Source organism: Mirounga angustirostris, unplaced genomic scaffold, assembly GCF_029215605.1.
Source record: "Mirounga angustirostris isolate CCGP_5_RB_7025 unplaced genomic scaffold, mMirAng1.0.hap1 SCAF_5, whole genome shotgun sequence".
Lineage (NCBI taxonomy): Eukaryota > Metazoa > Chordata > Mammalia > Carnivora > Phocidae > Mirounga > Mirounga angustirostris.
The window spans coordinates 124,002,611-124,028,871 of record NW_026991713.1 but is presented as its reverse complement, the minus strand read 5'-3'; the positions used below and the strand labels follow the sequence as shown (position 1 = coordinate 124,028,871).

At 39.1% G+C, this 26,261-nt stretch overlaps 1 protein-coding gene across 1 annotated transcript in view; it reads right to left on the bottom strand.

Annotated features, from left to right (window-relative positions):
- Window positions 1-26,261, bottom strand: part of CUBN (cubilin) — a 264,463-nt gene that overhangs the window by 63,228 nt on the left and 174,974 nt on the right. Inside the window, exons 42-54 of the mRNA XM_045874338.3 lie at window positions 24,193-24,383; window positions 23,849-24,032; window positions 19,904-20,078; window positions 18,008-18,186; window positions 16,606-16,815; window positions 15,820-15,960; window positions 14,992-15,173; window positions 8,820-8,991; window positions 7,560-7,766; window positions 4,847-4,996; window positions 2,929-3,050; window positions 2,160-2,385; window positions 286-473 (exon numbers count right to left, since the gene is read on the bottom strand). Coding sequence (XP_045730294.1) covers window positions 286-473; window positions 2,160-2,385; window positions 2,929-3,050; window positions 4,847-4,996; window positions 7,560-7,766; window positions 8,820-8,991; window positions 14,992-15,173; window positions 15,820-15,960; window positions 16,606-16,815; window positions 18,008-18,186; window positions 19,904-20,078; window positions 23,849-24,032; window positions 24,193-24,383 — 2,327 coding nt within the window. The remainder of the gene's footprint in view (window positions 1-285; window positions 474-2,159; window positions 2,386-2,928; window positions 3,051-4,846; window positions 4,997-7,559; window positions 7,767-8,819; window positions 8,992-14,991; window positions 15,174-15,819; window positions 15,961-16,605; window positions 16,816-18,007; window positions 18,187-19,903; window positions 20,079-23,848; window positions 24,033-24,192; window positions 24,384-26,261) is intronic.

Sequence of the window (26,261 nt, the reverse complement as noted above, 5' to 3'; positions counted from 1 at the left end):
AGAAAGAAAGAACCCTAAGTGCGTATGACAATATAATAAGGCCAGAAAACAATCTCCTTAAGTTACTCTGCCTACATACTAGCAAATGAAAAGTCACAGGGCAATATGTGTGTTGTGGTTCAAATTTTAACTCCTAATAGTTGAGATTTCTCACATTTTTTATTCAAGAAATCCAAGCAAGAAAATTGCCCTTTTCTTACTTTGAGGGCAATGAGTCATTTCTGGTCTAAATGTTTATGTTCACAAAACCAGCTCAGCTCCAATTAAATAAACAAGCGCGCTCACCTTCACAAAGCTGGTCTGACACTGTCCGTCACTGCTGGGGATTAGGAAGTTGTTGTCAAAGCTGATCTCCAACTGTTTGCTTTCGTGAGTAATGACTGTCCAGGAACATCTGCTGTTCTCAGGAAAATTCTGAGGCCAGTGAGGGGATCTGATTGTACCATTATCTGAATGAAGTATTCCCCCACAACCTGAGAAATTGTCATGGAAAAATCATTAGTTTGACAGGAAAATAACCACTTTGTAGCCCAAGACTTTCAAAGGAGACACATTTCTAAATGTGAGATTTCAGGTTCTCTTTCCTTACATATGAGTCACTGGCCTTTGGGGCAGGTATACGACAAAAACTCTCAATAAATGTAAGGTAAACTGAATCCAGAGGAAGCTTCAGCTGTTACTGTTTTGTTACACTTATATTGAACTCACCCGAGGCCACTAATCCTTGCCATAAAGAGGATAGACTTCTATTCTGTTTTCAAACAATGGCAATATTTTTTACTCCCCTTGAAGCTATATAGTATTTGTGAACCAGCAATCCCAAGTTCTGTATTTTATTTTACCGTGAACACATGAGAATACAAGTCTACACTCACTGGTAATTTTACTCTAACATACAGGACTAGAGAAAATGATTTTGAGGAGGAGAAAATTCTTCCATTAAGCAATCTGGTTCGTTCATATTGAAACACTGATGGATGAAAATAAATGACATAAATTTAAAGAAAGAAAATATCAAATTATTTTATACTATTAAAATATGTACTTAAGAGATGACAAAAGGAAAAATATGAACTTAAAACAAAATGAAGTAAAATTAAAGAGCTTTCCTGCATCTTTTGCTTTTAAACCCCTGGAAAACCAATGGTGCACCTAAAACTCCCCTGTGACTTCAACAGCAACCAGTGGTTTAATGAGAGAAAGTTTGACTCGTTCCACAAAAACCTTCATGATAACTCGGACTCTCGAAAGAATTGCCCTGTGCGATACTGCAAATCCTGACTGAAGTATTCAATGCAAATTCTTTTTTTTTTTTTAAGATTTTATTCATTTATTTGAGAGAGAGAGAGTGCACAAGCAGGGGGAGGGGCAGAGGGAGAGGGGAAGTGGGCTCCCCACTGAGCAGGGAGCCTGACTGGGGGGGGCCTGATCCCAGGATCCTGGGATCATGACCTGAGCCCGAAGGCAGACACTTAATTGACTGAGCCACCCAGGTACCCCTCCAATGCAAATTCTTATATTTTCTGGGAATTTCCGTGAAGTTCATATTTTATAGGTACAAAAGCTACCCTTTTGAAATCAAATCTATTATACTTTGCCACACACAGAGCTTCATTCTAAATCACAAATCTTGTCACTTTGCGCTCAAAACTCTTCAATGGCTCCCCATTGCTCGAGGGATAGTATAGAAGACAAGGCTCTTCATGATGTGGACCACTTAACTTCCTGCTCTCAGCTTACCACTCAGCATTCTGCCTCCAAGCTCCAAATATTCTGAACTACTTGTGATTCCGACACATATTTTCTATTATTTTTGATTCTCTGGTTATGCCATGCTCTTTTGCCTATGTAGGCAACATGGTGAAGTGTGAAGATCAGAGTTTTTGGGCCCCACTATTTTTATTCAAATCCTAACTCTATCACTTATAGCTCCATGACCAGGAAAACTATCAACCCATTTGTCCCCAGTTTCTACCCACAGAAAATGGAGAATTTTATGGATATTGCATCTTCCTTATGAAGTTGCTACATGAGATGACATGTGTAAACAGTCCCAGTTCAGTCTGACAGAGAGTAAATATAAAATGCATACTTATTAAATTATCTAATAAATTTTAAAAACACATCAATTTAAAAAGTGCAGAGAATGTTTCTTTTACCTAATGTCTGTGTGTTCCATGTGGCATAAAATCCACCATTTTGCACCGAATGGTCTGAGTTAAAAATCACCACCAGCTGGTTGGAACCAGACTGGATTGTCCCGGGGTTTGAACTTCCACAGTATTGTCCTATTATGGGTGATCCAGGAGAACCACCATTCCTGACAGTGACAGAGTCCCAAACACAGGTTGCATGGGCTTCAATATCAAAGTCACTAAATGTAAGCTGCAGGAGAAAAAAAGAAATAATGAGGTGCTCTGAGTTGTAAGTGAGATTAGCTACCTAAAGTTAGATAAGGTCCTCACAAACCCTTTTATTTTGTTTGAATTTATATAATTTTATATTTATGTCTCTTATTTAACTCTACCCTGCCCTCCTCCCTTTTTCCTTATTGGGGGTTCTATTGGAAATTTAGAGAGGGGATATTTCTCCTGGAACTGGAGTCAGTAGGGGGACCTCTTCAGTCCAGTGGGCTGGGATGGCAACTCATATCAAGAATGTGATTACACTTCTCTCCTGGATGGGAATGTCTTTTGTATATCTATCTATATCTATCTATCTATCTATCTATCTAGATCTTCTCCTATGCTTGCAAAAGAGATTTCCTCGGTCACTGGATACTTGCAGATGTCTGTACTCTAATGAGATTTTGGGGAGAAAATGAACTGATTGCAGAATCAAAACCTATTCTAATTGCTTGCTTATTAAAAGAACTCTGTTTCCACACAGGACATGGTATTTTTGTTCTAGAACAAAAGCAGAACTCACAGTGATGGTATGGCCTTCTGGGGCTTCCAACAACCAGGAACAATGGGTCAGGCTGTCATAAGAGGCTGGATAGTTGGGGCTTGTGATCACTCCACTCTCACCCAGCTGTATTCCACCACAGTCTGAAATTAGATTTGTAAACTTCTAAATAAGATATAAGAAAACAAACAGATAAACAAAAAACCTCTGCAAAGCCAAAGGAAGTAGGTCTTATAGCCATCATACTTTATGATTTTAAAAAAGCAATCAGTGAAAAAATAGATGAAAGTGGATAAAGGCAAAGTAAAACTGGGTAGAAGATTAGAAATAAACAGAATCTCATATAGTGTGAATTAAAAAGAATCACACAGGGAAGATAGGATCATGTTTAGGACAAAGCAGAAGGAAGATAATCTCTACCACAAATGGAGAATAATTAGATGTGCATATAACTGACACTGTGACTAGGGGCAAAGTAAATAACACTGCCTTTCTTGGAAAAAAAAAAAAACAAAAACAGGCCAGTAAAAATAAATACAAACTTGAAGAATATGATCTATACCATAACTAAAGAATTTGTCATTTGATGAGAAGCACTTATGTCTGTAGTCAGCTACCAAAGGACACTTTAGCATAGCAAGTTGAAGAACAGATATATCTTTAAAGCATAAAGATTGTCTGATTTCCTACATGAATAATACTGCTTCCTGAAACCTGGCTCTCTTCTTTCAATCCAATAAAGAAAAATCAACTGGCAAGATGGTTGATCAGTCTTACTCCCTCTCCAAATCAACCATTTGATTATAACACAAAGAAATGTCAGATAAAACTATAACCAAAACATATATTGATTCTTAGCCAAACTTCATAGAAAAAAGGAGGCTTTCCAAAATCTAAAAAAAATAATTATGTTCTGAGGGGTAATCTCAAACTGAGAATATGTCAGTCTGAAAGGATCTAAAACCAAGATGTGGGCCCCAGAGGTCAGGGTCTGAGGTCTTGATGACCATGCAGGAGAACATATGGCCTTGGATTGGCACAAAAGGAAGGGATGGAGTTGAGACTTTTACATAATGTTGAGAGTCTAAAAGAACTGTCATATTAGTGAAAGGGACTAGAAAAATTCTGATGCTCCAGAGAAATAGCGAAGAGCAGTGCTGTCTGTCTTGGACTCCATTTTCAGAAAAAAACTGAATGTCACAGATACAAATCCAAAACAAAACATGAGCAAATAATACCTAGTAATATGTTCAAAACACACAGCATAACCAAGTAGGGTTTATCCTGGAAATTAAAAGATGGCTTAACAAGAGAAAAGTCTTTCAATATATAATTTATCTTATTAATATATTAAAGGAGTAAAACAATCATCTTAACTGATGGAGAGAAATCATTTGATATAATCTTACATCCATTCAGAATAAAAAAAATTGTACACTAACAATTGAAGGGACTTTCTTTAATCTGATAAGAAGTATTTATTGAAAACCCTAAGAGAAATCAATATATTTGACAATGAAGGGTCACAGGCATTCACATGAAGGTCATCTCTTCCATTTAACATGACAGTGGCCTAGCCAGTGAAATAAGACAAGAAAAAGAAATGAAGTTTTGAGGCTGAAAGAAAAAAAAATATTATCATTTGCAGAAGATAGGATTGTTTATACAGAAAAACCAAAGATAATCTACAGACAAAATACCAAAACTAATAAGAGTATAGCAAAATCTCTGGGCTAGAGGTAGATGTATAAAAATTTAAAAATCCCTGGATATCGGCAACACCAATTAGAAGATGTAATTTAGAACACCTCCTTCACATTAGCAACAAATTTAATAGCTACCTAGAAGTGAATCTCACAAAATACATGTGAGATCTTTATGGAAAAAAATTATCATCTATGATATTTCCAGACTTTGAGCATTTAGTGACAAGTCTTACCTGTAAAAGAATACTCCGCATGGAATCCAACATGTTCTACACGTTCATTGGTGACAAAGTGTATCCATACTTGAGGATAAGGTGTAACCAGTGGCACTGTAGGTTTTGAAGGTCCACAAAGTCTCCACATCAGAGGCCCATCAGCATTACCTGAACAAAATAACACACCAAATGCCATTATTTATATAGCTTTTGAGAAATATATTCAATGAATTCAGTAGGAACAAATAATAAAGAACATTTCAAGGTATTTATTGACGCACATTGAAATTCTGATTTAGTAGGAGATGTTTCACAAAGTTCCTTTTTATCTTTGTCAACTGCAAAAGAAAGAGTTCCTCCAACAGGGTAAAAAAAACAAAAAACAAAAAATCCCCATGCTTTTTTAGTATAGGCACCTCTCTCTATTGTGGGTGCCACTTCGTTCCAATTTTTATTTTCATAATTATTTTAGCATACCTAAACAGAGATAAAATTAATTTAAAAAAACACTTGGATGTGCCTTTTTTTAGGGAGTAAAAAATATAATGCCAACAGTGACAAAATATATCAAGATAAAAGTGATAATTATCTAAAATTTTAATGATTTCTTCACTGAATTTAATTAAAATGAATAGGATATTCAGTACTTAGGCTAAGAATTATCAGATTTGGAGCTGAGTATTTTTATGAAGATTACTTTTCACAGTAATTTGATCAACCTTTATTGAACACCTACAAGAGCTCACAATTAATCTGCTCTTTATTTATTCTGTCAGACTAACATCATTGATTTTATAAGTCAATAAAATATAGTACTTTAACTCTCTCTGAAATGGCGGAATAGGGAGAAGATTGCATTTAACTGACTGAAATTTGATATACAGCTGCTCGGCTTAATTCAATAAGCCAATGTTTTGGGGTTTTTTTAATTGAAATTCAAGTTAGTTAACAAATAGTGTAGTACTGGTTTCAGGAGTAGAATTTAGAGATTCAGCAGTTGCATATAATACCCAGTGCTCTTTACATCAAGTGCCCTCCTTAATGTACATCACCCTTTTAGCCCATCCCTCATTCCACCTCCCCTCCCGCAAACTTCAGTTTACTCTCTGTAGTTAACAGTCTCTTATGGTTTGCCTCCCTCTCTGTTTTTATCTTATATTCTTTTTCCTTCCCTTCCCCTATGTTCATCTGTTTTGTTTCTTAAATTCCACATATGAGTGAAATCATGACATTTGTCTTTCTCTGAATGACTTATATCCCTTAGCATAATACACTCTAGTTTCATCCACATTTTGCAAATGGCAAGATTTCATTCTTTTTGGTGGCCAAGTAATATTCCATTGTATATATATCCTACATCTTCTTTATCCATTCATCAGTCGATGGACATTTTAAGCCAGTGGTTTTGAACCAGGTGGCAGTCATAAGGGTTTATCAGAATCACATGGAGAACATTCTCAAACTACAACTTCCATTTCCTTCGTTAAGTCTTCTTTAGATTCATCTACTTAGGAGGGCCCACATGCTTCTCCTGCTCATTCCCTTGATCTGTGACCACAGACTTTATCAAATTCTCCTTGAAAATTCTGTCCACCATGTTCTCAAAGTCAGCATTGATTTCAGTAGCTGCCCTAGAACATTGTCACCAATGTTAGTTACATTGGTGTAATATTGCCACTCACTGTGTTAGTTTCTCCTGCTTTCAGCCTCCTTTAAATTAAAGTTTTTCAGCTACATGGAACTCAGTGAACCTTAAATAGCACAAATGACCTACAATGTTGTTACTTCTCTTTTTCAAACCAGGAAAAGAGTGCCAATGTAACAATGGAGGCAATTTGATGGATTGCCCACAACTCAAGACTCAATTACAAGAAAGAACTAAAATGGATTCATCTTTTATGAAGGGAGATTTTTTTTAAAAAATTCTTAAGAGAACTATGGTTTACCAAGCACACCTCAGTCCATTTCTATCATGAAAACAAAGGCAAACTTGACTCTTTTGGGGATAATTCCCCAAGTAGCTTCCACGTTCTCCTCCATCTGTTACATTGCAAACTTCTTCTGATTTCTAAGTAGAATCCCTGTAAATTCAGGAAATCACTGATACAATTCTGACCACACTAATTTCCAGTCTGTGATGAAAGAAGTCTTGAGTAGTAAAAGATCACTGAAGGGACCACGTGAACTCATCAAGAGAATACAGATGAGGGGCACCTGGATGGCGCAGTCAGTTAAGTGTCCGACTCTTGGTTTCGGCTCAGGTCATGGTCTCAGGGTCATAGAATCGAGCCCTGTGTCAGGACCCGTGCTCAGCATGGAGTCTGCTTAGGATTCTCTCTCTCTCTCTCTCTCTCTCTCTCTCTCTCCCTCTCTCCCTCTGTCCCTCGTGACCATGTGCTCTCTCACTCTCTCTCTCTCTCTCTCTCAAATAAATAAATAAATCTTTAAAAAAAGAGAGAGAACACAGATAAGCTGAATCTCTCTTGGTAAGCCTCACCTTAATTGAAACATAGAGTCTACTTGCAAACTCTGATCCATCTCATTCACCGTTCATAGGGCATGTTACCTCAGCTGGGTACAAACAGAAATATAGCTTTTTCTGACCAAAGTTCTTTAGGACTCTATGTACATATATTATAGCCACATGAGTCCCTTCATTATTGGTGGCCTCCAGGTATAAGAACAATACTGTGGATAAGTAAAATAGAACAAGTTCCTTGATTGAACTCACCTGCTCGGAACTCAAGGACATCAAACTGACAGTCTTGGTGACTTTCCAGGTAAAAATCCTCAAAATGAATGTAAATAGATGAATTTCCCTGATTTGGATTGCTGAGCGTCCATTCACAGTTTAAGTTTCTTGAGTAATTACTGACTCCATTATAGCCAGGAGAAGTAAAGTTTCCTTCAGGGAAATGTGTAAGGGACCCACCACACACTAAGAAAACAAAAGGCAACAGAGAAGTAAGAGTGAAATTCACGCCATAACAGAACATACAAGTAATGCAATAACAACTAAAATAACAACAGCAAGATTTTTATTGCTTTGATTTGTTTTTCTAAGTGAAGTTAAGATTGTGGGTGAAGGGCTGGCTTATGCATGCAGACTACAGAGGAAATTTCTGTGAGTTTGGAAATATGTATAAAAATAAACAGCTTCTTTATTTTCCTGTAGGGTAGATTAGGTGGATTTAGGGGTTTGCACCAGTTTCTCCCAACTTAAGCCTATTGTTCATTAATATTTAATTTAGAGAAATAGCTAACTTCCAGTGGTGGCCTCAGTGGCTTCTCATTAGCAATTCTCCATTTGACCCAAGAATTTAATTGGATCAAACAGATAACACCAGAGTGCCAATGAACTTGCCCCTTTTCATATGGTAATGGATGTTCCTTGTATCAATGAAAAAACTTAAAGGTTTTTTAAATATTCAGTTCCACTCCTTGTAAAATTTAAAACTCTTAGGTAATGGCACCAATTCAGAAAATAAGAGAATATTTAGACCAGAAAGGCCATCTTACTTAACTTTTAAATACTCTGCATCAAATGTGAACCCTCATTCATTTACACTGGAAAAATATGTATATGGATGGATGACTAAGAAACAATAAAATCTGGCTATCTTCAATTAAATGAGTTACTTTTGGGGAGTCAGTTACCTTCTAAGTTGAAGATCTCATTAAGCACAAAATAACTGACCAAAGACTATGGAATGGGCAACCAAAATAATGGCAGCACTGCATGGAATTGAGCTAGAAGCTCTCCCAAAAGCATTTTTAGAAGTTTTTAACTCACAATAGCAGCTTTCTTTCTGAACCCAGAACATTTTTTTTTTCCTGTCTGGGATGGGTTTTCTACCTGGTTATATATGTTTGCTTTATGTAGAAGGTCCCAGGTGTAATTCTGATCTCTGAAGGGAAATAGATGGCTCCTTGCTGTTGGTCGTAGCTGTGGGACCCCTGCAGTGCCCACGATTATAACATCTTCCATTACCTGCGTCTTCGCTGGATGTGTAGGAAGCACTGAAGCCTCCATATGGCCTGGATCCATCAGTGAAAAACACGACTTTCATTGTATTTCCTGAAGATCGGATCGCGTCGCTTACGTTCACATTACTACACAGTTTCTCTAGCTGGGGTGAGTTACTTCTAATGCCATTGAATATCTGTTGGAAAAACAGTTTAACCTTTAGTCCCACTGTCCATCTGACAGAGGGTTTCCTAGAAGATTGTATTCACAGCCCGGATACACTTCCTTATAAGGAAACTGTGCTAAAATGAATTACTTAACAGTATGTGCTCCTTGCTCGGTGCCACAAGCCACTATATTATCCGAAGCACATTCTGTGGCCTCAGGGTCATTTCACTAAAATGAAAGTATTACAGTAATGCCCTCCTGCCATGTGGTGACAAATGAAAAACTGCAGTACCGTCTGCAACTGGAAACCATGCTCAAAATGTAAATTAGACAGGCCAGCACACTTACATCTTAGTTCACAGAGCTCACCGAAGGACCACTTTTCATAACAATGTATCGGCACCTTTGATATTTGGAATGAAGGCTTAAATATTAGTCTCTGATGACTAGAAGCATATAGTAACTCAAATATTTTAAAATGCCTTGAAAAGTAGCTTTAAAAAACCAATCTCAATATCAATATAATAGTTATTTCCTAAGTACTTATAGATCCAAAGTCTCAATTTTCTTATTAGTTTGAATTTCTAAAAAAATGGGTTAGAGTAGTGCTGGCTCCAAAATATTAAACAATAATTCTAGTTATGCACATAGTTATAATAGTTGCAAAGTATTATTCCACTTTGGTGCAAAACCAAGGGAGTTTCAGCATGCCTGGTTGTCACAGTTCAGGAAAGATCCAGAAGTAACTAAACAATAATTGACTGATTGAGTAATTCCTCTTTTTAAAAAAGGATTTGAATCACTCACGATTAGAAATAATGATTCCGAGTCTAACACTAAGAGATACGAAGGAGAAGAATGCACTCCATAACAAAGATGTGAGCTTTTTAATTTACTATAATTGATCATTAAATTGAGCTCTGCGAGGGCTTCTGGTTTCAAGTGTCTTCTGACTCACAGGACCAGACACAGTGTTTCCTATCACTTACTGAGCACCAACAAAATGACAGGCTTTGCTAATAGCCTACTTGTATTACTTTATTCAATTAGCACAATACCCTCTTAGACACATAATATTATCCGTGTTTTCCAGATTAAGACAGTAGAATTCAGAAAGGTTATACAATTTGCTTCAGTTCAAAGAACTAGTGATAATAAAATTAAATTTAAAATCTGATTCCAGGGGCGCCTGGGTGGCTCAGTCGTTAAGTGTCTACCTTTGGCTCAGGTCATGATCCCGGGGGGATTGAGCCCCACACTCAGCTCCCTGCTCAGCGGGAAGCCTGCTTCTCCCTCTCCCACTCCCCCGCTTGTGTTTCTGCTCTCACTCTCTCTCTGTCAAATAAATAAATAAAATATTTTTAAAAAAATCTGATTCCAAGCCATGAAGTAATGTATAAGGAAATAGAAGATGACAAAATTTAAATAATACTGAAAACAGGAATGGGCAACATATTGCCAGAATCAAAAGGGATTATCAGCAACTGCAGGCTAATGGAACATGTCAGAAACCCTGATCAATGGCGGTTATCCTTGCACCAGTGTCTGCCCTGAGCTTAGAATCACAATGACTAACAATTGTTCAGACAGCCGTTTATCACATGAACTCCTGCTTTTTGAGGCAACCAAAGTGCTATTTCCACTTTCCTCCTCCACTCATGTCTGTACTCAGAAACTACAACTCCCAGAAAACAATGGGATAGGAAGTAGGCATTTGAGATTCAGGACAAGCTCTGAAATTTGCTACATGCAGGAATAAAATCAGGCATATATCCCACTGTAGTGCATGCTGGAGGGTGTACCTTTGCCTCTTCTCCTTCTGGACAGAGTCAGATAAGTAGCTAGGTTTGCAGGAATTGTATGCTCAGGCAGCTGGAGAAGGTATTAATCTAGAGGCAGTGCACTTAAAGCTGCCTTCACTCAACCTATAGATCTCAGGAAGTTTCCCTTCTCTCTCCCTCCCTTCCTCTTTTCTTTTCTCTTTTCTTTTCTTTTCCCTTCTCTTCTTTTCTTTCTTTTTTATCTCTCTCTCTTCATGTCTCTCTATTTCTTTCTGCCTCTCTTTCTCTTTTTCCTTCTTTCTTTCTCTCTTTCTCCACCCCCCCACTCTGCTTTTTTGTGAGAAGTTCTCAGAGGGATGAAGTACGGACAAAGGGAAGCCACATCCCCATATTTACAGCAGAGTGAAGAAGAAACAAAACGTTGAACCTATAAAAATATATTTCAAAGAAGAAGAATGTGGACATGATATTAAAGATTCATAAAAGAAATTTATTGTTAGAGCTTTAGCCTCCCCAGGAGAAAAGGCCTGTAGATAGGACATTTGTAGTTTCTCCTAATTAAATGGTCAAGTATCCCCAACCCAGTGAAGACCATAAGTTGACAATCCCATGCACACAGAGCTTCCAAGCAGCATTTTAGTACTTCATTCTTAAATATGAATAAACAGCCAAGGGTCATTAGACATTTCCTTAAATGTCTAATGTAAAAGGCAGAGACCAATCAATATACATAGATAGGAAACAGGAAACTGAAGGAAATGGATCTCAAAAGAAGCAACATAAAACTTCAAAATTATGATTAATATATTTATATACATATGTGAATATATCAAATACATGATATTTTAATATATATAGTATATAAGAACAATGGTAAAATAAGGATAATTCCAGGTATACATCTTCTCATAAACCTTATCATCCATGCCCACTTCCTTATGGAAATACAAGAACAAATGCCTTACCAGAAAAGGAAATGAACCAAGACAGGATAATGCACCTGTCATGGAGTCAGGTGTCCAGCCCAGGAGAGGAATGAAGGAGCGTGCAAAGTTGACGGGGAAGGGAATGCCCCACATGACAGTGGGCATCACGCTTGCAGCTGATGGAAAAGGGCTCAAGGAAGGGTACTACTAAGGAAAATGAAGGAACTGGTAGATGTACTTTACAAGGTGGGGACGTACCCCTGGAGTGAAAGCGTGTGGAAGAATTAATGATACGTGCATAAAAAAACTCAATGTAGAAAAGGACATGATTATTGTTATTAATCAGAAAAACAAAAGCAAACGCTACCATAGCACACTACGTGGTGAGGTGGGGAATGACAGCTGTATAATCATGGTAATGTAAACAATGAAGAGCAATTTAAACAAAATCTGTGACGTATGTATTTTGGGAGGAAGTTGGGGGATTCTGAGCTGTGCGTAGCCCTGTGGTGCGTATGTGGTGGGGGTGGCTTGTGAAGAGAGCTAAACCCTCATCTCTCATAGTTGCACGTGGGTAGATGATGCCTAAGTCCAAAAAATAAAGAAGTAGCAGAATAGGAATATTATTTTGAAATAATGACAGACACACCACAAGAAGTAGCTAAGAGTTGAAAGTAAATGCCTTTGGCGTCTATGATTCAGAGATGGGAAAATGACAAGTAAGACGTGATTTAAAATGTGTGGTTGTCGCTGTAAATTTTATTTTATTATTTGAGTTCTGAAACTATGACTGTTCATATTATCTTTCCTATAGGGCATGTGAAAATTCTACCGGTAAGATTCCTCATAATCATTATATTCAATACGATTTCAATTATGGAAAGAATTTCAAAGGGAAATAATCGGTTGTATACATCAAAATTTTAGCAATGGGTAAGTAGAATTTCAAATATTTTTTATATTTTTTATTTTGTGAACTCTTCAAAATCTGTTCGATAGGCATCCATTATGTTTATAATCAGAAAAATAGATAAAAATTAGTGTGCAAATGAATTTATGCCACATTATTGCAATTGCATAATATATTCATTGCCAAGGAAAGATAAGAAAATGTATCAAACTATGGTATACTGGGAGTGGTTAATTTTTTTCTACTTCATCTTTGTCTCTATATATTCAGTGGAGGGGGCCTGGGTGGCTCAGTCTGTTACACATCCAACTCTTGCTTTCGGCTCAGGTCATGATCTCAGATACCATACATCTATAGATATATCTTATATACGTATATCTGTATCTATATATATAATACCTTCAGGTATTAGAACTTGGGGGCAAATTGCGAAGTTTGAATATGGTCATTTTAGGGCAATACAAAGTATTACACTAACATACAAAGATGTTTTGTTTTTTGAAATTCACTACCCAACAGGAGACAATTAAATTGAAAACAAAAGGGTCTTTTTTTTAAGATTTTATTTATTTATTTGCCACAGAGAGAGAGAGAGAGAGAGAGCACAAGCAGGGGGAGAGGCAGAGGCAGAGGGAGAAGCAGGCTCCCCGCCGAGCAGGGAGCCCGATGTGGGGCTCCATCCCAGGACCCTGGGATCATGACCTGAGCCGAAGGCAGACATTTAACCGACTGAGCCACCCAGGTGCCCCAAAAGTGTCTTGTTTTTAAAACAGGATAATGAGGGACACCTGGGTGGCTCATTCATTAAGCGTCTGCCTTCAGCTCAGGTCGTGGTCCCAGAGTTCTGGGATGGAGCCCCACATCTGCTTCTCCCTCTCCCTCTGCCCCAGCCCCTGCTCGTGCTCTCTCTTCCTCACTCTCTCTCAGATAGATAAATAAAAATCTTTAAAAAAAAAAAAAAAGGATAATGATAGTACTTCTGCTATTCACTCATTCAATTATTAGTGTTTCTACTGGGGATTCAGCAGTGAATGAAACGCAGAGCATGTCCTAATGGAGCTTACATTCTGGTGGTGGGAGCAGACAAGACACAGACAAACAAATAAATACATGGGATGTCAGTTGGTGTGAAGGGCTGTGAAAGCAATAATGCAGGGAACAGGATGGGTCAGGGTGGAATCTATTTAACGTAGCGTCTCAGGTACCAGGTCATTTGAAGAGCTGGGTATAAAGAGAGAGAGTGGACCAGGCGACCACTGAGGAGGTGCAGTCCAGAGGCCACAGGACAGGTGAAGTGGGTTTTTGAACATCTTAGCAGATTCAAGGACCCAAAAGGAAGTCAGTGAGACTGGATCCTAGTGAGCAAAAGAGCAGGGGAGTTTGAAACCAGATGCAGATACTGTAGGGCCAGTTGGGCCACTGTAAAGATTTGGGATTTCCCTCTGAGTGAGATGATGAGGCCAAGAGAGGATTTTCAAGGAGAGCAGCATGATGTGATTTACATTTAAACCCATCACGCTGGCCGCTGCACCCAGCAGGGGCACCAGGGTGGGGGTAGGGAGACCAGCCAGAAGTCGTTAAATTAAGTCTGAGCCAGCGGTGGTGGCGGTAGCAGTGGATCTGGTGAGAAGTAGTTAGATTCGGGATCTCTTTAAAGATCCAGCCAGTGGGACTTGATTATGGATGCAACATAAGGTGGGAGGGAATGAACTCCAAAACAGACATTGAGGTTTTTGACCTGAGCATCCGGAAGTTTGGAATTGTTATTGACTGAGGTGACAAGGACGGAAGGAAGGCTGAGTTGGGTAGAGAAATACATTGATATTAATGTATAATTAATCCAGTATATATACATATATAGCTGTCATTTCAGTTACAATCTTCTTTCCCACTCACGGCTCTCCTTTGCTTTCCTTTGCTAAGGGAAGCTAAGAATGCTAACGGCATCTCCCAAAGCACTTGACCTTGGCAACACTGAGGGCAGGCATCCCATGCTTTTCCAAAGGAGTCGCTCAGCACCTCTGGCAGAGAACAGTAACTATGCAGGACCACTCAACTGCTTAAAACTTTTGGTGGTGACTGTTCTGTGACTTTGGTCCTATTCAACTATGTGCTACCCACGGGCTTCACTTTCCTCCGTTTACCCACTTTTGCCATGGGTAATGATCATTTGCTCTCAAAATTTATCCAACCTATGACCCTGATGTACGTTGCGACAACAAATAGGCTCTTAAAACAGGTTTTACAAATAACATGGCAGTTCACTGGGCTTTTGTTCTATCGAAAATACTTCAGATTTGTTTGAGGCATGGATGGAAATATTCCTGACCTAGTTTTCTGACTATGATTTATAGGTCAATAAACTCCTTCAACAATGGAATGTAATATCCCTGACTGCACAGGACACTTACCGTCACACGCTCGCTGCTGCAGGATGGACGAGCTTCCAGACTCAGGTTGTTAAAAGTCAGGGTGATCCGCCTTCCTTCTCGCACTGTGATCCTCCACTCACAGACCCGGCCATGAGGATTCGGGTTCGGGTAGTTGGGAGAGGTAAATGTTCCCGTAGGGCCCTGTAGATCCCCACCACACTCTGAAGGGGAAGAAACCCAAGAAAACTGCCAATCCAATCAAAATGATCCCTTCCACAAGAAGTGTTCTCTAAAGTATTTTCTTTACTATCACATTGGACAAAATTATTGCTCTTACTTATTGCTAGGTGTATATGAGGACTTATAGAGAATGTTTGTTTGCACTTCCTGTCTCTAATATTTAATATTTAATCCATGTTTCCATGGATGACAGTTCGCTGGCAGCACTGTATCATCATGGCCCAGAAATATGGGGTACCAATGGATGGAGTAATCTCAAGAGTCAGACGATGCAGGAGATGAGAGTAATTACCCAGTTTATTCAGATAAGATCTGTATTTCACCAATGTCAGGGTATTTGGAATGCCGATTCTGACAGCTGTGGGGCTAATGCACTAGTGTGCTTAAGATGAGGAATGTGTACAGCTCTCGTCCCATAACATCATCCAAAGCACTTTCTTCGGTGGCCTGTATCACAGCTGTGGTGTGACTATTTGATTAATGTCTGCCTCTCCACTAAAGTGTGAGGTCCAAGAAGACAGCGGTCATTTTGGTTCAACAACTATTGTACCACCAGTGCCTTGCAGAGTGTCTAGCCAATGTAGGTGCTCAATAATATATAAATAGTTAACATATCAGTGAACTTACCTTCCATGCTGGATTCAAATTGGAGTCTGAATCCTGAGGCAGTAAGAGAGCCATCTGTGACAAACCTCACCAAAGCGACATTGCTAGAAGTGTCTATGCTGTCCGGAATGGTGTTTCCACAGTATCTGCCCAATAAACTTCCTGTGAGAGGCAAATAATTAAGTATGTCTATGTCCACGTGACTGATTTCATTTCACCTCTACTTGAGGTATTCTACAAGTACAAAGAAAATAATAAAAGACAAGACCCTGCCCACGAAGAAATGTTAACCTCTATTAAGAGAAGGAGGACAAACATGAACAAAATCAACATACTCATATAGATGAAGATGTGTAACAAAAGCTGCAACCAATTAGGGCAAAGACATCTCAGCACAATGAGGGACCTCATTTGGTTAAAGACATGGTTCCAGGCAACAGAGTGATGAGTGTCCAACTCACGTGATTTCTAGATACATTACCCTCTCTCTCCTTACTTGACAGGATGCTCCTCAAATAATTAACTACATATGGCACTGGAAGGTCTCAACGGGAAGAGGATGCCTTCTCCATACAGTGCTCTCTCAGCATGATCTATAAGGACAAGCTATATAATGACACCTGGGGCTTTGGACACCCACTGTTTGTGAGTCGGACTCCAGGGAGAGAAAAGTTGACACTGCTCAGAGCTGACTGCACTTCTAGGCAAAGAACAGATGTCGTTTTACCTTTCTTGAAGTGAGGACACTTCAGAGGCTGAATGAGGAAAATAAACATCCCCAAAAGACAGCAGACATATTGCACTGACCAGAGGTATGGTTTTCCCAGATCTCCACAAAGTCTTTTTCACAGCCAGAGGAATTCTGAAGGTTAAAGTCTTCAAAATGGATGGTAAGATAGTGTCCTGAGGGACCCTCGAGATGCCACTCACAGAATAAATTGTCTCTATACGGACGTGTTGGATATCCGCTGCTTTCAATGACACCACTTTGCCCTGTCACTCTTCCCCCACAGTGAGCTGCAGAAAAGAGCAATATTCTGTTACAAGATTTTTCTTTCCTTTTTTTTTTAAATTTAATCAGCACATTCAGAAACTTTTAGGTGCCAATTAACATTTTAAAAATTCTGAAAATGTTTATTTAGTAGTGTTCCCCTTATTATTTGAAATCTACTATTGATGTAAAGAGAAATGATACCACAAGTCCAGTTCAATAATGGGAAATGGAAACTGAATGGCATATTTTGTAACATCACATTAATCCTCCTGGGACACCATGTAAGAGCTATTAGTTGCAAGGAAGTTTCCTTTCAAGAACCAATTGATAGATTGGTAGGGCCTGCCTACTACCCTGTGTCTGTGATTCTGAAGATGGAAGGCGGGCTTAGCTGGAAGGGGTGCAGTGGTGATTAGTGATGCCTGGCCTTCCTGGTTTAACTATCAAATGAACGTTTCACTGCAATAACTGGTATCTCGGGGCCTGGCAAACTACCACTCAATTCTTCCTTATCAGCTGGATGTGATAGATTGAATTATATACAGTTTGCCTTGGGCTATAAAACAACCTATGGTGTAGGTTTAATGTTGTTACCAGTAGGCTTTCCAACTTTTGACTGTATTAAATATGTTTGGTTAGTGTTCAGACCCACCAGATACTGAATTCTATGTAATTGTGACCATAAAACAATAAATCTTCAGGATGCATGTGTATTGCTCATTTTTTAAAGTAAGGAAATCAAAACACTGAGGAGACACACTTGTTTCTGTCTAGTGACTGATTTGGCACTAGAGACGTAAGGGAAAAACATTATCCACTAACGATGAGTTCAAAGTTACCGTTCTGTGTATAGCTATTTGATTATGTTTGAATAGTAAGCCATTTTACTAGTTAAGGTGATACTATACAGATTTCATAATAAGAGAAAGAAACAAAAATTTGATTTACCTGAATATGTTTTCACAAACAAGTTAGGAAAAAATACAAAACATTCAAGTTTACTAAAAAGAGTGGTTTAAAATGGAAAGCAAAATAAAATGTTAAATTGATAAATGACTTTGGTTTTAAACATTTACATTCCTTACTTATTTCTATCACTAAAACAATCATTACAATTAGGCAGATAGAAAGACTTCTCTAAAAATGGCGTGATTTTTTAAAGTTCTATTATAGTCTGTCATAACTTTCTTATTAAATAAAAAAAAATGTTGTTACCTATTGCATACTTGATCTTGAACCCCACCTGAGTGGGGCTGTTGTCAGATCGGAATCTCAAATACATCACGTCTCCTGAGGACAACTGGCTCCTAGGCAAAGATCTCCCACAAACCTTGGAAAGTACTGGTGCATTTGAATCAGCCCCGTCTCTCAACTCAAGGTAATTGGATGTGCAGCTAAAGAGGAAAGAAAATTCCATTTAATATAAAAAAAAGTCTGTCACTTTGACGTATTTTCAAAATAAAGACTTCACCAACTTTCTCCGAGAGCAATATTAAATCATCATTTTTGTAGCAGAAGACACCACGACCATCGTTTTAAGTGGTGTGTCGCTTGAGAATGCTACATAATATTTTTCTAATCATAATATGTCCTTTCATTAGTGGCTCTAAAACGCAGGTGTTATATGTACCACATCAAAGAATGCTGGGGCGCCCGGGTGGCTCAGTCGTTAGGCGTCTGCCTTCGGCTCAGGTCACGATCCCGGGGTCCTGGGATCGAGCCCCGCGTCGGGCTCCCTGCTCAGCAGGGGGTCTGCTTCTCCCTCTGCCCTCTTCCCTCTCGTGCTCTCTGTCTCTCATTCTCTCTCTCTCAAATAAATAAAATCTTTAAAAAAAAAAAAGAATTAAAAAATTAAAAAAAAAATAAAAATAAAAGCAGTTAAAAAAAAAAAAAGAAGGCACGTTCTGCATGGAGCACTGGGTGTTATGCACAAACAATGAATCATGGAACACTACATCAAAACCCAATGATGCGGGCACCTGGGTGGCTCAGTCGGTTAAGCGTCTGCCTTCGACTCAGGTCACGATCCCAGGGTCCTGGGATCAAGCCCCACATCGGGCTCCCTGCTCCGCGGGAAGCCTGCTTCTCCCTCTCCCACTCCCCCTGCTTGTGTTCCCTCTCTCGCTGCGTCTCTCTCTGTCAAATAAATAAAAAAAAAATCTTAAAAAAAAAAAAAAAGAATGTTTACTTGTCTTCCCTCCACATTCGTTTGACAAATACACAAGTCATTCTCAAATTAGTGCCTAGGAATTTCAAAACAAGAAGTACTTTGTTTCATGTGATGATAGGGCACATCTCTTGCAACAAAGACAAATTCTCTCTTGACAGCCCTGCCACCCAGGCTAGTGGAGAGTCTCAGCTGGAATGTTCTGTGTCCATAAAAGTGAGCGAGTATTTACCCAGTATTTCTTAAGAAAGTCAATCAGCCATTTAATGCTCACTGAGTGGGACCGTGGCATTATATCAGGTGCCCGTAAATAGTAAGCAAAAGCTCTTGTACTAAGTTTTGTACTGTACACATATTCTCGCAAATGTATACATACTTTTGTTAAATGAAGAGAAAAATTCAGGGGTTTCTTTTCAGTCAGTATGGTTATTCTCTTTGTATTCAACGCAGTTAAGGCTTACTCCCTGGTTTGTAATCCCGTAAGAATTCTCATTAAAGAGAGGTTGGGAAATTGTACGGTACTTGCCTTAGTCCTTTCTCTGACATTGGTGACCCCTAGTGTCACGTAACATGAATTTCCATTTGTTAAACAGACACTTTATTATTTATGACATTGAGTATGAGGCTGGGAAAATAAATATTCATCTACCAGAGACACTATATTTTTCCTGTGGGAGGAAGAACGGATAACATAAATCTCAAACAGCTATCCTCAGTGTCTCTCGGAGGATGTGCGTGGTGTCAGGAGGGACAATGTCCGTGTACATAACCTGCTCAGCTAATTTGAGAGTGGCCGGCAGGCAATGTTTTCAGGCTCAAGGTGTAATGCGTGTCCCTTCCCCATTTTTTAGATTTCCTATGCTGAGAAAAGAAATTATTCTCAAACATGACAGCTAGAGAATACTAAATCTGAGTAGGAGAAAAAGGAAATGGAAGTGACCTACTTGGGTGTTTCTCCAATATTGAACTGATCTTCAAACTGCAGCCTTATGAGCTTTCCAGGAGGAGCAGCTAGGAGCCAAGTGCAATCAGCGTTCTGGGGGTAATTGTCAGGGTGGCCGGGGGAGGTCACATACCCCGCAGAATCCACATCGTGGATGTAGATATTGCCCCCACAGGCTGGTGAGAAACACAGTGAAATCAATCGACAGTCTGGGAAAGAGGATGCAATGCCACTATCTTTTTTTTTTTTTTGCACTGTCTTATGTCTTTTTTTTTTTTTAAATTGAAATATAGTCGACACTCAATGCCACACTAGTTTCAGGCGTACAACATAGTGATTTGACAAGTCTACATGATTTCATGTATATATGGAATCTAAAAAACACAAACACACACACAAAAAGCAGAAACAGACCCATAAATACAGAGGACACACTAAGGGTTGCCAAAGGGGAGGGGAGTGGGGGGACGGGCCAGATGGGTGAAGGGAAGTGGGAGGTCCAGGCTTCCAGTTAGGAAGGAATGAGTCATGGGGATAAAAGGTACAGCATGGGAATACAGCCAAGTGTATTGTAAGAGCGTTGTATGGAGCAGATGGTGATTACACCTGTGGTGAGCACAGCATCACGTCTAGACTTCCCACTGGCATTTTTTAAAGTCTCTTTATCTGTATTTCCAACCTCAATTTCCTTTCATCTGGATTTACCCTCATTCTCTTTTTAAGCAAATAGATTCTGAATTTGCTATCAGGGGAGCTACCAAGTGTGTCACTTTCTAATTTGCCCAACTGTAAATTCTCTTAGAAAATTTCTCTCTTCCTTAAAGCCAACAAAATGCTTCTGGTGCACAGTGCATGCAGCAGAACATCATGGAAGCATTAGTATACATCTGCCACAGAGATAAGCACATGAATGCAGTAGCACTTATAACTTCCCACTGACTGGGCAGTTCAATAGAAAGATGCGGAGCTGGGATCTTGAGGTTTAAAAGACTAAGCAGATATATATTTGCATAACTCTGTGGGCATTCGCTCATTATGTTTCTTCAGGATTGAGATGCATTTGAAGAGTAAGAGATAACCGGGATGAGAGAATTTATTAGCCAGTTTCTGGGAGAAGACAAATGGGTTTTTTACACTTCTTTTCTAAAAAACCAAAGTATGTGAAAATACAATCCAGGCCAGAGTAAACCGGGTGCTTACAACACCAATGAAATGAACCTATAAGTTAGCCTCACAGATACATGGATCTTGACATTTATTTCTGCTGTCATTCAGTCACTTATGGTCCTGAATTTTGCCATTACCCAGAATGTTTCTTGTCTCTGAACCCCTAAACTGCAGACTCTTCTGACTGCCTTTAACTCCCTTGCTCTTGGCCCTTCCTTTAGACTCACCTTGCAAAAAAACCCAGTATCAAGATTGTATGCTATTCAAACCATTTGCGGAAATCAAGGCCTCCAAACATGTGCCTCCACCCTCAACACTGCAAGCAACCCTACTTTCTCACAGAAATATAACAGCTCTGTGAGACTTGACTCTCTGCCCTCAACCCTTATTCCCCCCACTCTTTCTGGAGCCTCACCACACCACTGAAGGAGTTCTCCTTCAGAGTACGATGGAAGAAATCAGATGAGGACACTCCCGCAATTGGTTACCGCCCTTAAGAAACGTATCCGCATCTCTGCCTCCTTTGTCTTCCCCTGCACACCGTCTTCCTGTACATCGGGTCGGCCTCCCACTCCACTGTCTCCTCAGAGACCGTGCTCTATGGAGGCCCTTCCCTTACCCTGTGTGCTCTCTCTCTCCCCCCCTCTCTCTCAATCCTGGCCCCCTCCCCTCCCCCACTCTCACCTGCTCCTCACATCCTCCCACTCATCACATGCTCAAGTCAGATACACTCACCTTCTCTGCTCTCACCGCCCTCTTTCCTCCTTCCCCCTTCACTTTTCAACCCCATCAAAGCACTCTGGTTGCCTCACCCAAGCATCTATTTCATCTTTATTTTATGTCCACAGCATTTAACCTAGTTGATCACATCTCTCTCTCCTTTCAATTTTTGTCCCCCAGCTGTTTGGACACTGAGCTCCTCCTCCTTTTATCTCACACCATTCCTCTTTTGGTCCCTGGGCGCCTCTTTCCAGGTGTTTTCCAGACACTGGAAGTTTGTAACTCTTCATCCCCACCACCTATTTCACCCATCCCCCTCCCACCCCTTCCCCTTTGGCAACCACCAGTTGGTTCTCTATATTTAAGAGTCTGTTTGTTTGTTTGTTTTTTAGATTCCACATATAAGTGAAATCAAATGGTATTTGTCTTTCTATGACTGGCTTATTTCACTTAGCAGAATAATCTCTAGGTCCATCCATGTTGTCCCAAATGGCAAGAGTTCACTCTGTTTTCAAGGCTGAATTGTGTATATATATACCACATCTTCTTTATCCACTCATCTGTGAATGGACAATAGGTTTTGAAATCAAAAGAACTTTAAGTCTAATAGTAAAGGCAGAAAGATGGGGAGCAGGTAATGGCCATACCATTCTTATACAAAAAGAGGGTCCACAAAGGAATAAAAGAATCGTAGCGTTTATAAATAAACCCTTAGTGTACCTGAATTATCACCAAATATTGACTTTAAAAATGTAATTTAAGACTGTAACTCAAGATTCTATCATGAGAAAGTAGAGTTCTGTGGGACCAGCTGATGTCTACTCACTAGACATAAGGCACTGTTACTCTACAAAGCCTCAGTGCCCAGTGACATTCTGCCCACGTAGGATTCAGCAGCCCAGCTCAGCAGATCTCGAGATAGAGAGGGGTAACAAACTCTCAACCTATAAAGTAATGGTGCTGGTATTCACAGAGCTGTCTTTAAAGGCTCCTTCCAAGTGCCAGAGCTGTATGTAGTGGGAAGTAACAGAAGTACATTCCCAGTAATCATGGAACCTACCCAAGCTATTAGATGATTTTCTGTGTCATTTGGTAGACCCTTATTTCTTCTCCTCTTCCAGAATAAACAAATTATGCTGACATTTTAAAATCTCATATTTCTTCTCCTCTTCCAGAATAAACAAATTATGCTGACATTTTAAAATCTCATATTTTAGAGAATATGCAGTAAAATATAGATATACAAATTAGATTTTTTTATTAGATTATATTAGATTTTATATAGATATATAAAATTTAGATTAATATGTTTTTAAAAATATACTCAGGAATCTGGGATTGTGGTCTTATGATTATCCTGAAATCCATATTATCTAATTTGGGGGGGAAAGCAAAGATTTATTCTCTGCTAACATTACTCTCTTTTGAAACTATGCTTATTTACTTATTTATTCAATTAAACATTATATAAAAATAAATGTCATAAAATTAAGTCATTACAGCAGAATTAAATATAATTTTAATCAAGTGTAATTAAGCAAAGGTAATTAAAGATCACCACTGTAATATATAATTAAGTGGGTAATAACAGAATCAGAGGAATATGTGTTCATTTTAAAAGAAAGCATACAAATGATTATAAAACAATGTAATTATCATTCTTACAATGTTTCCATAACTGAATGTAACTTATAATTAGACATGGTATAATAGAAAGGACTAAGAAATTTCAGGGTATCTGTAAGATCATTTTAATTTATACTTATGGAGAATTTTACCTTATTCATTCTCTTGATAAGTACTCTTGGAAAAAATCTAAGCCTCATTTTACTTATCTGTAGAATTGAAATGATACCTTCCTTAAAAAGTAGCCATGATGAGATACTGAATGTATCAAGAATATAGTAAAATACCTGAAAACAGGTAGCTATTCTTGTTAAATTATTATTCTTACTTTAGAAAAGAAAACTTCACACATTTTTCCTCAGATCTATTTAAACAAGGAAGACCAAGCAACTGCAGGAAAAATATGGGCATTATGCTTTATGAAAATACTTACCTAAACTTTTTGCCTCATATTTGATCTTAAATCCTTGCCCTCCATTACTAGCATCAGAAATAAACTGAACAAACATTTGATTATCTGAGGTGAACAGAGTGGAGGAAGGATGACTGCCACAAAAATGACCATTTCCTCCATGGAGTCCCAAGGGTGGAGAATAGATATCAGGTCCATTTTTCAGCTAGGAACACAAATTAAAATTGCATAAATTCCTTCATATTGAGAGAGATGGAGTGCCCAAGTCCTATCAATTCATGTCCCAGGAGAGAAGAATCACCATTTTGTTTTTTGAATGAAGACTGCAAAGATAATAATCAGAAAAGGTAGCAAGCATGACCTACCACCAAGTAGTCCCCCTGACTGCAAGAAGAATCTCCATTTGGAATCTGGAAGGGCTGTTCAAAATGGACAGCAATGGTCAGACCACTCTGAACCAAAACGTGCCAAGAGCAATTGAGGTTGGGACTGTAGGTCTCCGGATACTGAGGGGATGTGATAATCCCTCTGTCTGCATGCAAATATCCACCACAACCTTTCCAAGAAGAAACAAATGTAATTTATTTAAGTGACATTTACAATGGGATTTTTATGCTTTCCTGTTTTTCTTGAGGATTTTTAAAGTGTAGGCAATAGAAATGTGGTTTGAAACTAACTGGGACCAAAGTATAAGAAATGATTAGCCTAACAACCATTTGTTGAGCACAGATGACCGGGTACTCATTTTGTGGTTTCTCCTAAGATCAGGATACAGAAATAAGCAACAGAGACAAATTACTTTCAGAAGCTTACTTTATAGATGAGTAAGACATACAATAAACACATATATAATATGTGGGATGGGGATAAACTGTACAAAGAAAAGTTAATAGGGGGAGGGAGAATGGCATAGTATTGTCTGGGGAAGTTAGAGAAGGCTACGGTGTTACGGTATCACCTGAACAGAGACCTGAAGAAATGAGGGATCAAGCCATACGGCTTTGTGAGAGAAGAGGGTTCCAGTTCAGAAAACACTTGGTGTAGAGGCTTGAGTGGTACATCATGTAAGTCAGAATTAATGAGACAACAGTGAGTGATCCCAAAGAAAGCAGGGCTAGGTCATTCAGGAAACTGAAAGGACTTATTTTGAGTAAGATAGGAAGACATTCAAGGGTTTTGAGCATCAGAATGGCACGACCTGACTTAGATTTTAAAAGCATCGCTCTGTCTGCGATACTTAGACTGTAAGGGGGGCAGGCAGGGAAACGCACAGGCAGGGTGTCCAATAAGAAGATGACTGCCTGAGTCCAAGGAGAGATGATAGATAGGACCTGGACTAGGGTGGTAGCAGGAGAAAGGTGGGAAGTGGCTGGGCTCTAGATATATTGGGAAGGTAGAATCATTGTGATCTGTTGATGGCTAGGACGCAGGGTGAGAGAAAGAGAAGGATCAAGAATGACGTCAAGATTTTTGGCTTAAGCAACTAGAAAGAATGTACTTTCCATTTATCAAGATAGTGAAGAGTGTGGAATGAGCAGGTTTGGAGGGTGGAAGGGGGTGGGAAAGCAAGAGTTCAGGTTTCACATGTTAAACTGGAAATACCTTCCAGACATGCAGCCGTCCAGCATGTGGGTGTGCACGTGCACACACACACTTATGTACATTTATACATGCACACGTACATCTGTCAGACACATGAACAGGAGAGAGAGAGAGGTTGGAAGAGGAAGAAGAGAGTGGATGGAGGGAGCAGGCATTAATTTGCCCATTGTCAGGGGCTGAGCAACTCAACAAGGGAGTGCAGCGAGTTCACACAACCACTGAAATCACAGGTGGAAATTTATCATAAGTCTAATTTCAAAGCCCATTCTCTTAAACCACTATGCAGCCTGCTTCCCCGAGTGTGAAGAAGATAATTTATCTTCCATTGCTCCCTACTCTGTAAAGGACATATATAACAGTGCAGGAAAATATTAGATAAATTTTTAATGTCTATATCGAGAGTCTACTTTAAAATTATGTTTTTTGGTTAAAAGCATGAGCGTCTTTCAATATTCCATATTTCATGGACTACTTCTTTAATTTTAATCTTGTTTGGCTTTAAACTTATTATTGGACTTCCCATTTTATCCCATGTATTGTGCACATTCTCTGACTCATCAAACTTATATTCCAAGAGAAAAAAATTCTTCTGGCCAACCCTCCAATGAGTTGTTTAAACCACGAGCTTTCTGAAGATATCTTGCTTTCCTTTGGCTATTTCTTAGACTGAAGATTACTCTGACTTATTTTTCCTTCGATGTGTTATGGATACGTGCTGTCTAGTTCTGTTCTAGCTGAAGCCCTCGGCTAGGGTGAAAAATTGTTTTAAAGATCTCATTCTTGGGCCTACCAGAACACACCTCCCTTTTTTGGGCAGGGGGAGGGGAAGATG